This window comes from Phalangium opilio, unplaced genomic scaffold, assembly GCF_054372755.1.
Source record: "Phalangium opilio isolate 3A_F unplaced genomic scaffold, DU_Popi_V2 ptg000246l_1, whole genome shotgun sequence".
Taxonomy (NCBI): domain Eukaryota; kingdom Metazoa; phylum Arthropoda; class Arachnida; order Opiliones; family Phalangiidae; genus Phalangium; species Phalangium opilio.
In genome coordinates, this window is record NW_028324225.1 from 5661411 (window position 1) to 5673964 (window position 12554).

The following is a 12554-nucleotide window of genomic DNA, read 5'->3' on the forward strand; positions in this document are numbered from 1 at the left end:
TAATGGTTGCGGAGTGTTTGGTTTTTGCTTTTGCATGCTCGATAGGCCTAGATTTCCTGCTGTGGACGTGCAGGCTCTTCCGAGTCTTTTCTTGAAGTAGAAGCTCCAACATTCACTTCATTTGCAATCGTTTTGGAATGATCTGCATCTCCCGCGCCAAATATTACTGGAGTGCCATTTGCAGCAGTTCCCATCTTGAGAATCTTCCACTAATCAAACAGAGGGTAAGGAATGTCGTAGTTTTCTTCGAGCATCTTTTGGAATTCCAATACCATTTTGTCGCCTAGCATGGCTTCCATCGTTTTTAATACTTGAAACGCGTTCGTCTCTGAATATGAGTGATTTCTATTTATTTCTTGAGGTTCAACATCAATTGAAGGCACGCATGTTGGATTTGTCTTGAAGATGAGCGAAGGCTGGAGTTTTGATTCGTCTATGGCCTTACGGTTCACTGGATAAACACCTGAGGCTCTGAAGCCATTTATAATTACTTCAGATTTGATCGATCGCATCCAGCACTGTCGGAAAATCCTAGCAAAATTTCTTGTTGTTGGAATTTGTCCTGGATTGTTCGTCATGAACTCATGCACAACATCTTTCCAACTGCTCTTTATGCTTTTAAAAAACGAAACATCCAGCGGTTGTGTTATATGCGACGCATGAGGAGGAAGACAAAATATTTCGATGGAGTTTTCTTGACAAAAGGTGCTAATATCCACGTTAAGGTGGCTTGAATGCCCATCTACAAGAAGAACAACAGGCCTTTCGGGCGGAATTGACTTGGCAAAATGGTTCACGATCCATGCATGGAATATTTCTGTTGTCATCCATCCGTTTTTAGATAATGCAAAGCGGGACCCATCTACACCGCCTTCGAGTGGATTAAATGGAAGTCGGGTTCCACTAAAAACGTGAAAGGGTGGTATAACAGCCCCAGAAGCAGAGGCTGCGCATAGCGTAGTAATTTGGGTTTTATTGTTTCCGGTAATTTGAAGCACGTTTTTATGAGATCTTGCGGCTAGAACTTTACCAGTTTTGGGGCACAGTGTAAACCCAGTTTCATCCGCATTCCACACGCGATTTCCTGCTCCTTCCAACATGTTCATCATTATTATGAATCGCTGATATTTTAAAAACCATTCGTCCATCTTAGCGCTGGTACAGGATTGTGCCCGAGCTATTTGAAGTGGTTCCGGGGTTTTTAATTTAACATCAGGATGTCTTTTCAAAAATCCTTGCCACCAGTGCTTGCCTGGAACTCCATCTTTGAACGGGTTCTTCCTTTTCGATTTTTTCATAAGCTCCTTTACTTTACTGGATATTTGAGCTTTCGTTTGACCATATCCAATTAAAGTAATTTTTTGGCCCACTCACAGAGTTCTCGTTCTTCTTCATACGATAACACCGTATTAGGACCTGGTTTTGACTGAAGCGGAGCTTTCATCGTTGCTTTATCATGAAGGGTCTGCCGGGGCACGTTATAAAGTTTTGAAGCTTGTCTCACACTTTTGGACCCATTCTGCACATCGCTAACTGCTTTCAGCATATCATCTTCATTCCACTGCAAGCGGCGGCGCTTCGGGGCTGATTTCGTAATAGTTATTTTTAAGTTATTAAATATTAACCATTCCCTTCTGTTATTGTAAGCCTACGTTAGGTATTTCTTGTTGAAACGTGTTTAAAAGCAGTAAAAGTTAACATAATATAAACTCAAAACATAGTACATAGTATATGCTCCTTAACACAACACCTGCATTAGAGGTGTCCGATAATAGGTTTTCTACATTAGATATGAATTACGCTGTATTTTCATGTAAACAAAGCTTGAGCCAAGGCTTAAAGTAGCAATTTATAGAAAATGATTCGGGCTTTAAAGCAATATACATAACTTATAATTGGCATCTGTTTAAATACTTTGAAACACGTTTAAAAAATGAGGGGGATGAATTTTTCCGTCCCCCCAATTGATTTTAATTAATCAAAAAATTTAGATACCTGGTTCGTTCGCGCTTTCCTCCTCAGACATGGCGCAGCGTCTCTGTTTTTATATTCAACATGCAGATGGAGACACCCTCTTTAAATCTAGATCACTTACAGTGTTCCTTTTTTCCCCGGACGTATTAAAAATTATTTTTTTAAAAAAGTGTCCGATAATAGGGGGACTAACCCTACTGTCTCGTTTCACTTAAACGATATTCTTAGTAAGCCACCATGAGTGTTAACGTTAAATACCACCAAAGCAATGAATGTCAATGCGCACCTTAACAAGAATGAATCTCCGAAGTCGCAACCCGATTACGAATAGCCCTTTCACTGATTTAATTACCACAATGATGCTTTCTCCTATTATAAAATCTAAACCTTATTATTTAAACGTGTATTTAACTTTCGGCTTACTCTGAACCGTTAATGTCTCTTCTTTACAGACGCGATAATCAAAACCATAGTTTACTTCACCTCAGGTCTCAATTATTTACTCTTTGGTTCACTAAGCCTATTACGCATAAAATTTGATCTAACCTTAGCTTTCTTCTTGCAAACACCAAAGCAAGGATTATTCTATATACAGTTGTAGTATAGCTTAAGTAGTATATAAACAGTCATTTCAAAGAATAATAATATTAACAAGGAGTATAAACCCATTAGTGGAAGCAGTATTTTTTTTCCGAAACAATCTCGCTTATGTTTATCCTCTCCAGACTTCGCTAAAAACGTATTACTCCAACGTAAAATATTATTAGACAGGCAAGGATTCATACTCTTAAAGAAGGAGCGCAGTATTATCCATATTTTCATTTCATATACAGAGAAAATAAATTATTATGTTTCTGAGAGGAGCTTCCCATTTTGGTTGTTGTTTTGAAAAATATATCGCAATGCACGGGCCTTGATAGATATAGGAGGCAATGAATGAAATATATCACAATGCACGGCCTTGATAGATATAGGAGGCAATGAAGGAAATATATCGCATGCACGGGCCTTGGTAGATATAGGAGGCAATGATTTAATCCGGAGCCTCCGGGATGAACTAGGCCCATGCGTGTGGTGAAGCGAGAATATTTTTTTAACTAATATAGTTCGCCGTGTTTTCCCGTTTGGGGGCGCTGATACGACCGAAAAATAAACAAAGTTCAACCCCGTGACCCTGTCGACTGCTTAAGTATTTGGGACAAGGTCGCGGATTGTAAGTATTCGTTTTTATAACTCTTACTGAATTATTTTAATTGAAATAATTTATTTTATTGTCATCAATACCATCTAACCGAAAGATTCAGTAAAAAGTGAATAGCCCCAAAAACATTTACGTTAATTTTAGGATGAAACTATTCTCTATCATAAAAATTTTATGACTGACCCCTAAAATATCAACGATAATTTAAGGAAGACCCCTGTCACAACGGAAAAATAAGCGCCATCTATGGTGAAAATATTTTTCCTAACAAACTGGATATTTCCCCACATAAAATTTGACATGCATGGGCCTAGTTCATCCCGGAGGCTCCGTTTAATCTCTCTCTTTGCACGAGAGGTTTATCTTTAATATTTAATCTCTCTCTTTGCACGAGAGGTTTATCTTTAATATTTAAATAAATATAATTATTTTTAATTATTTTAACCTTCAATAATTAACAATAATAATAGTTAAATCGTTTAAAATAAAGTTATACCTATTATCTTCTCAATTTTTGCTAATATTGACGTTTAAATTGAAGCGTACCCCTCTTACCCGATTCTTTTAAAATTTAGGTATATATATATGGAAATCGTTTCCCTTATAACAGTAGGGAAAAAGCGCAATTGCGAAAACCTTTAGTGGCCGATCCCACCTTAGGGAGGCTAGACGTTTCTCGTAACCCTAGCTGATCGCCGCGTATATCCTAAAACCAAACTATGATAATGGAGTAGAAGCCAATGATACAGATTGGTCTCTATGTGGAATAGACGGAAGACCAGTGGATGGTGGTGTTATAAGCCAGTGTAAGTGCAGACTGGTGTTAATGTGGGATTGACAAAGAGCAGAAGATGGTGGTGTTGGAAGCCAGAGAAGTACCAGACTGGTGTTCATGTGGGATGGACGAAGATCAAACATGGTGGTGTGAGAACTCAAGTATACATAGAGTAGCCAACGGAGAGAAATACAATTTTCCAAAGAAGACCGGCAACAACCGGTAGACACTTGGGGCCTGTAATGATAAAAATTATTGTCTCCGTTTTGACCACTTCTTGCTATGATATGAAAATTGGATGGTAAAGGGATGTGTTTCACAAAAAAGGAACACTAAATAAAAAATATTCTGGAAATGGAGGGGCGACAAAAATTTCCTCCGTAATGTTTAGGCGGAATTATGGACTTTAGCCACGGATACGACAGCCTTCCCCCTCACCGAAACACTGGGAGTTGCGAAATTCTTATACAGAATAGTTGTAAGAAAATTGTGGGGAAAGGTATATCTTGTAACTGCAAAGGGTACAGCGTCCACAGCGAAATAAAATCACTGGAATTTTGGTCTAAAACACCCGAAAAATAGTCCAAACGCCTGTAGAAGTGTTCGACTTCTTGTACACTGCTGCATAACGGTTCGAGTGACATTCAGGGGCTTTGCACAGACTATTTAGTTGACTCATATTGTCTTTGGTTTTGTAAAACGTAACCTTAAACATAAAGAAATAATACAAAAAACGGATACTGGAGTAGAATTTTTTATTTCAAATCAAATAGTTTACGTTTCTACATTGTTCAACAGTTTAGCATATGTCGGGAAGCCCTTCCAGCTCAGAGGCATCTTCACACACGACACGCAATTTTGACTGGTACCAACTGCCTCGATCGACATGGCGGCGATAACCGAGATACCAGATTACGCTACTAACATAAGCACAAGCGCCTATCGTCAAACATCCACCTTTGCACGTACAGTACCAACCTAGAATGGCATGAATACCATTACCGTTGGGTACATATCGAATGAGGGCTTGATGAGCAACTGAGCTGGAAAACTGACTAGGCACACGAATCCGGATTAAATCATGTTCAAGTTTGGAAGCGTCGATGTTGAAAGAGCCCGATTTCTCGACAGTCAATGCGACGTAAGACTCAGCGCGCTTGGTTTTAAAATCGCTCATGATCACCTCGCGTACATCGCTTTCCCTAAGTACCGGAAAATCATCAAAATCAGTGTCCTCAATTCTTTTCCATAGAGACGGTCTGCGAAGTATATGTTCGCGCTCTACTAGTTCCTTCAGCGGATTTGCGTTCGTCGAAACTGCCACCATTCTTTCGACGGCGTCTTCCCATGCCCCTTTAAGATGTAAGTCTGGATGGTACACATTCATCAGGGCGGCAGCAATTTGAAGAAGTTCCGGTACTTCTGGTATAATAGGCACTTGTATTCTACTTTGGAACAAACGGAATATATTCTGCAAATGACCATTTCTAACTTCAACCGGCCATCTGACGTAGGTTACCTGTCGGGAACGATTAACTTCTTGGGTCTTTACTTGCTTCTCGCCTTTAGACAGGAACGACGGCATTTGTAGGTCAACACCCTATTCTGTGAGTAAGCTATTGGAGTCTCGGAAACCTCGGTCCGCCAGTACGACGTAACCAACTTGAAAAAAGGACTTTAGTTCTTCTCTATTTTTGATAGCATGGTTTAATATTCGAGCGTCATTATTGCGGCCATTAGCAAAGTATGGTCCAATTATATCCTGGATGTAACCAGTAGTTGTAACCATAAGCATTGGCTTGAGGATATGCTGGCCTATGCACGCAAAATGATTTTTGAAGAACAGTATAGTCTTTGGATCTTCCAACCTTAATATAGGTACCATCTACAATAGTAATGAGGGAATAAGGCTTGTTTCTGGCAAAGAGGGTTACTGCCGCCTTTGATTGGTGGTTAGTTAGCACATTTTCTCGTGATATATGTTGAAGGCCAAAGTGACTCGGCACGAAACGCTCCACTAAACCCCTGATGTACGCCGCCAAAAATGAAGCAAGTCTTTGAATGTGGCCTGATAAAACTTTGTTTTATGGTAATGGTGTTTGATGCCGTATGACTACGTGTTACTTGCGAAACCGGCTGTTCTTGTGACATCTTTGGTACTGCTTCTACAAAACCCGCCTGCCTTTGTACTTGTGATGTTTTTTGAATTGGTACTAGCAAAGGTGGTACGTCTGGTACTTGCGACGTGAATGGTTCTGGTACTTGTGAAGCGAATGGTTCTGGTACTCGTGACGCGGATGGTTCTGGTACTCGTGACGCGGATGGTTCTGGGTCTCGTGACGCGGATGGCTCTGGGACTCGTGACGCGGATTGTTCTGGTACTCGTGACGTGGATGGTTCTGGTACTCGTGACGCGGATGGTTCTGGTACTCGTGACGCGGATGGTTCTGGGACTCGTGACGCGGATGGTTCTGGTACTCGTGAAGCGGATGGTTCTGGTACTTGTGAAGCGAATGATTCTGGTACTTGTGAAGCGAATGATTCTGGTACTTGTGAAGCAAATGATTCTGGTACTTGTGACGTGGATGGTTCTGGTACCTGGTTTACCGGTTTTGTTGGTGTAGGCGAGGGCTATGATGTCGAAGAGCCATGACCGCTACAGAAGGACGATTTGGAAGTATTTAAGAACGTTTGAAACTTTCTCGATAATCCGGCGCATTTTAAACAAATCTTTGTCGTTGTTCCGTTAATTGCAAGTTTTAATAAGTCCTAAGTGAAACGGAGAAAACGCGCGAAATTAGCTACAGCGCGAGTACCTATACGTCTACTTGTAGTATTGTTAACCTTCCGATTACACGCGTAGCATTTGTTCGGAGCCATCTCCACATTCGAAAAGAAATACGTTTTGTGATAAAGGAAGCTCGTAAGATCATTCGTAAAAGCTAAAATCTAAATACTTAGCCATGTATAAAAAACTATCAAGGGGAATGTGATTGGGGAGGGAGTTTGCTGGGACCAGAACCATCCGCGTCACGAGTACCAGAACCATCCGCGTCACGAGTACCAGAACCATCCGCGTCACGAGTACCAGAACCATCCGCGTCACGAGTACCAGAACCATCCGCGTCACGAGTACCAGAACCATCCGCGTCACAAGTACCAGAACCATCCGCGTCACGAGTACAAGAACCATCCGCGTTACGAGTACCAGAACCATTCGCTTCACAAGTACCAGAACCATTCACGTCGCAAGTACCAGACGTACCACCTTTGCTAGTACCAATTCAACCAACATCTCAAGTACAAAGGCAGGCGGGTTTTGAAGAAGCAGTACCAACGATGTCACAAGAGCAGCCGGTTTCGCAAGTAACACGTAGTCATACGGCATCAAACACCATTACCATAAAACAAAGTTTTATCAGGCCACATTCAAAGACTTGCTTCGTTTGTGGCGGCGTGCATTAGGGGTTTAGTGGAGCGTTTCGTGCCGAGTCACTTTGGCCTTCAACATATATCACGAGAAAATGTGCTAACTAACCACCAATCAAAGGCGGCAGTAACCCTCTTTGCCAGAAACAAGCCTTATTCCCTCATTACTATTGTAGATGGTACCTATATTAAGGTTGGAAGATCCAAATACTATACTGTTCTTCAAAAATCATTTTGCTTGCATAAAGGCCAGCATATCCTCAAGCCAATGCTTATGGTTACATTTACTGGTTACATCCTGGATATAATTGGACCATACTTTGCTAATGGCCGCAATAATGACGCTCGAATATTAATCCATGCTATCAAAAAGAGAGAAGAACTAAAGTCCTTTTTTCAAGTTGGTTACGTCGTACTGGCGGACCGAGGTTCCCGAGACTCCAACAGCTTACTCACAGAATAGGGTGTTGACCTACAAATGCCGTCGTTCCTGTCTAAAGGCGAGAAGCAAGTAAAGACCCAAGAAGTTAATCGTTCCCGACAGGTAACCTACGTCAGATGGCCGGTTGAAGTTAAAAATGGTCATTTGCAGAATATATTCCGTTTGTTCCAAAGTAGAATACAAGTGCCTATTATACCAGTAGTACCGGAACTTCTTCAAATTGCAGCCGCCCTGATTAATGCGTACCATCCAGACTTACATCTTAAAGGGGCATGGGAAGACGCCGTCGAAAGAATGGTGGCAGTTTCGACGAACGCAAATCCGCTGAAGGAACTAATAGAGCGCGAACATATACTTCGCAGACCGTCTCTATGGAAAAGAATTGAGGACACTGATTTTGATGATTTTCCGGTACTTAGGGAAAGCGATGTACGCGAGGTGATCATGAGCGATTTTAAAACCAAGCGCGCTGAGTCTTACGTCGCATTGACTGTCGAGAAATCGGGCTCTTTCAACATCGACGCTTCCAAACTTGAACATGATTTAATCCGGATTCGTGTGCCTAGTCAGTTTTCCAGCTCAGTTGCTCATCAAGCCCTCATTCGATATGTGCCCAACGGTAAAGGTATTCATGCCATTCTAGGTTGGTACTGTACGTGCAAATGTGGATGTTTGACGATAGGCGCTTGTGCTTATGTTAGTAGCGTAATCTGGTATCTCGGTTATCGCCGCCATGTCGATCGAGGCAGTTGGTACCAGTCAAAATTGCGTGTCGTGTGTGAAGATGCCTCTGAGCTGGAAGGGCTTCCCGACATATGCTAAACTTTTGAACAATGTAGAAACGTAAACTATTTGATTTGAAATAAAAAATTCTACTCCATTATCCGTTTTTTCCAGTGTTTTTATTTCGTCTTGGACGCTGTACCCTTTGCAGTTACAAGATATACCTTTCCCACAATTTTCTTACAACTATTCTGTATAAGAATTTCGAAACTCCCAGTGTTTCGCTGTGGGCGAAGGCTGTCGTATCCGTGGCTAACAGGGTTGGCAAGTTATAAACAATTTGTTTTAAACTCTTTTTTAAAACTTGTTTTAAACAGCCATTAAAAAAACAAAAGTTTGTTTTATGGAGAGAAATTTCGAATATTTTCAACACTTTTTATTTGAAAATGAGCGAAAAGGTTATATAACAGAAATAATAAGATTCAGTCAAAACCTTCCAATAACTCGTCTGTTTCATTTGGGTGTTTAATTGTTTGGAAACCCTATCAGTTCATTTATTCGTTACCAATCTGTATTGAAGACTGACATTCAAAAAATATGATTAAGGATAACTTATTTTGTCGTCTACTTAAAACAAAGCAACAACGTTTCTCCTATGTGGTTTCTCTTCACTGTTGGTACATTTTACTGTTCTTAAGTCATTACGCGTAATATATAAAGCCAGGCCCTTGACAGTGCTAAAATTAATACGCTTAATCCGTAAACGGAAAACATGAAGCGCCTACAAAGTAGTAAATGGTGGTGATGTTTCAAATGTATGATGAGTTCTGACCAAGAAACTCTGAAGTACGGAAGCGGAAATTCCTTAATAGTGGCCACAAAAGAAATCAAGCATTTAGGAATGTATAAATTCACGCATCACCCTCATTTTGTATCCGCTATATAAAAAATTACATTTTCCTTTTGAAAAGATCGCTTGCTCCTAGTAGAATACTTCAGATATTCAATATTGGTATCCCTCAGTAGTATAACCCCGCACTTCGTACCTCCGTAGGTGTAGAATGTAGGTGTAGAGTGTAGGTGTAGAATGTCAAGGTCACTGTGTCAATGCCCTCTGCCACGCCCCCTTGGGAAACAGCGCCCCCTGGCGGGGCGCGCCCCCTCGCGGAAAAACTCGCGCGCCCACTCGCGGGAAAACACTGCGCGGGAATCTGGCAGTCCTGTCTCTTCTACAACTGTATCTGTGACGTCATTGGCGGGAAAATCTACAACTGTATCTATGACGTCATTGGAGGGAAAATACCGTGCGCCGCCTATTGGGAAACTCCTCTCTTCTACAACTGTATCTGTGACGTCATTTGAAGAATTGTATTTGTGACGTCATTGATAAGAGACGAGAATGGATAGCTTTAAACGTACATTGCCTAGGGTTAATGATAGGTCTCTGCTGGAAGTTGCGCAATCCATTGTAATTTTTAGTTTGACTCAAAATTTCAACCTTTTTTCAAGGAGTTTATTTTGATTATGGTATTGTTTTAATGGTAATTAAAAGGTACACGTAAAAGCGTAATTAATATATAAGAAAATCATCTTAGACGTAATAGTAGAAAGCGTAATTAACCTCTGAAAATCAAAGTGTTACTGGTGTGTTAGCCCTCTATTTGTAAGCCTTGGTTAAATTCTGCCTATAATAATCCAACAATTGTGACGTCATTCGAAGAGTTGTTGTATCGCCTAACGTATATTAAGGGGTGGCGGTAAAGTTTTATCATTGCTAAATGAAAATGTGTCAGGTTCATAACGATACAGTAGAGGTTTTGGTCGGTAATGGCTTACTGGAAAAGGACTGATACGGGTGTAGAGTTATACTTACAAAAGGAACAAAGATTTGACTGCTCAAACGGAATCAAATACCAGTACTTAGTTTCAAAATACAATCACAGAAAAGTAAGCGTGTGTAAATACTCTCCTTTCAAATCATTCGTATTCAAAACAATTCACATCTAATTTTTCTATTAGTATCATACTAAAGCCAACGTTAGAGGCAGAGGCTACCCCGTTTACAGGCCAAGACCAAACGCAAGGACTCGTCCTAACGTGTCTAAACCTAACCTACCTCCAAGTTATAACGTTATTACGTAAGGTGGCGAGAAGAAATTCCACCACAGAATTTGTATTAGTCTTAGACGTCGATATGATGCCCAACTATAACCTTCACGAAATGTTCCTGGAGTATGCCTGAGAAAATAGGCTCTTTCTCGAATCTCGAAAAGATGATAAAACTGTTTACGTTGTACCCGCATTCGAAATGAAAGAAATAGCCCAAATACCCAAGGATAAAACGGACAACGTTTGGAAATGATGGGCGCCCACCTCTTTTACATCGAGCTTTGTTGGAAATGTCAGAAACATATTGACTACGAAGCCTGGTATAGAGAACCAATGACTAATAAGTTAGCTGTCATTTTTGAAGTCTTGTGGAGAGATCCTTGGGAACCTTCTTCTTCAGCAGAAATTCAGCGCCTTATCATGATGAAAGGTTTAGACAATATGACTTTAATTTAAAAGTCAAGTAAGACCAAGATACCACCGTGTGTAGAAAGAAGAAACCATCGATAACTAACCCAGTGATTGATATCTTTGTAGGTTTGCGAATTACACGTTGTAGGATACTAATTTTCAGTTTTAAATAACGCTTTTTGTCATCCATAATGGCCTGAAAATCTCCAACTCATTCCATAAAGAAAAGGATACCGATCAAGAAATGAACCGTATCTTATTTCGACAGTTCAAAACTGAACTAAAGGAAAAATATCCAGACTCCTCCAGGAGGTGCTACTGATCTCGAAGCTTCCATTTACATGAAAAAAAAGAAGTAATTTATCAGGTTAGTTTTAAAGAGTAAGTAAAAAGAAAATCAAATCTACTTTCCATTGTGTATAAAAACACTGGTCCCGGAAGCTTTAAAACAGATTTTGGCTGTTATGAAAAAACTGTCTCCATTGAGGAACTCTATTTAGATAATATAGGAGTTAAATGGTGTATATTCGTACAAGTTATTCTTATAATGACGTTATTTAATGTAAAGATTTGTATTTTAAAATAGGGATTTTGCTCAAAAACTTGCATTGGTTTTGATAAGTAATCCAAATGTACCTTTTCATACTTTGGACCTTTCAAATAACCTAAAAGAAGATAAAGGTAATATATTTACTAACGAAAAAAGAAATATCAAAGACAAATAAATAACAACAATAGCTCTTCATTGTATTTCTTAATGAAATATCTCTTGTCAATTAATTGTAAAGAAAAACAGAAAATAAATGTTACCAATAAACATTGTGGTGAACTTTTTATGAGGATATTATTTCTGCATTTTTCATAATAGCGCTGAACTGCCTATCTGTACGAGGTTGAATTCAGGGTTCGTACAAACCTGGGAAACTGGGAAAACTAAGGCAAATAAATAACTTTCAAAAATTCAGTGTTTTTTCTTCTTGGCGGTCTAGTGTAAACATGTTTTACTGTGCTTTGGTGTGTTTTATTCTAGTTTTGTTGTGATATAGTGTAGTTTTAGAGTGTTTTATTGTACTTTTATTGTGTTTTATTGTAGTTTTTTTTTTTTTTTTTTTTAAATTTATTATTATAAAGCTAGTTTTACAAGGTTACTTTCATTTTCACTTTCCTACCCTCCAATTTACAAATTCCCGATTCTATAAAAAGTTTAAAAGCTATTTTGTCATTTCTTTCATAAAATTCATATTCGGTTAAAATACATAGTAATAGTTTCTTGTTAAAATAGTTAACTAACATAATTTCAGGGTCTACTTCTTTTATATTCATTCTAGTTTGATATGTAAAATAAATTGAAAGTTTTGCTATATTTAAAATAATGATTATGATTTTAAAATATGCTATTTCTTCACCACAATACAGCCAGTACATTTTGTTTATTAATTTAAAATTAGGATTGAATATTTGTATAAAGGTTGTAATTTTTGTTAAAAAGC

General features: G+C 39.2%; 1 protein-coding gene across 1 annotated transcript; it reads right to left on the minus strand.

Moving 5' to 3' along the window:
* Positions 1-209: 209 nt before the first annotated feature.
* LOC149612272 (uncharacterized) lies at positions 210-2043 on the minus strand. Its single transcript, XM_089858498.1, has 2 exons — positions 1996-2043; positions 210-1584 (listed from the first exon to the last, which is right to left on the minus strand). The coding sequence occupies exon 2, from the start codon at positions 1296-1298 to the stop codon at positions 210-212; it is 1089 nt and encodes a 362-aa protein (XP_089714624.1). The 5' UTR covers positions 1299-1584; positions 1996-2043.
* Positions 2044-12554: the final 10511 nt, after the last annotated feature.

What these genes read in the sequence shown, in the direction of transcription:
- LOC149612272 (XM_089858498.1), bottom strand. Translation starts at nt 1,298, where the DNA reads ATGAAAAAATCGAAAAGGAAGAACCCGTTCAAAGATGGAGTTCCAGGC.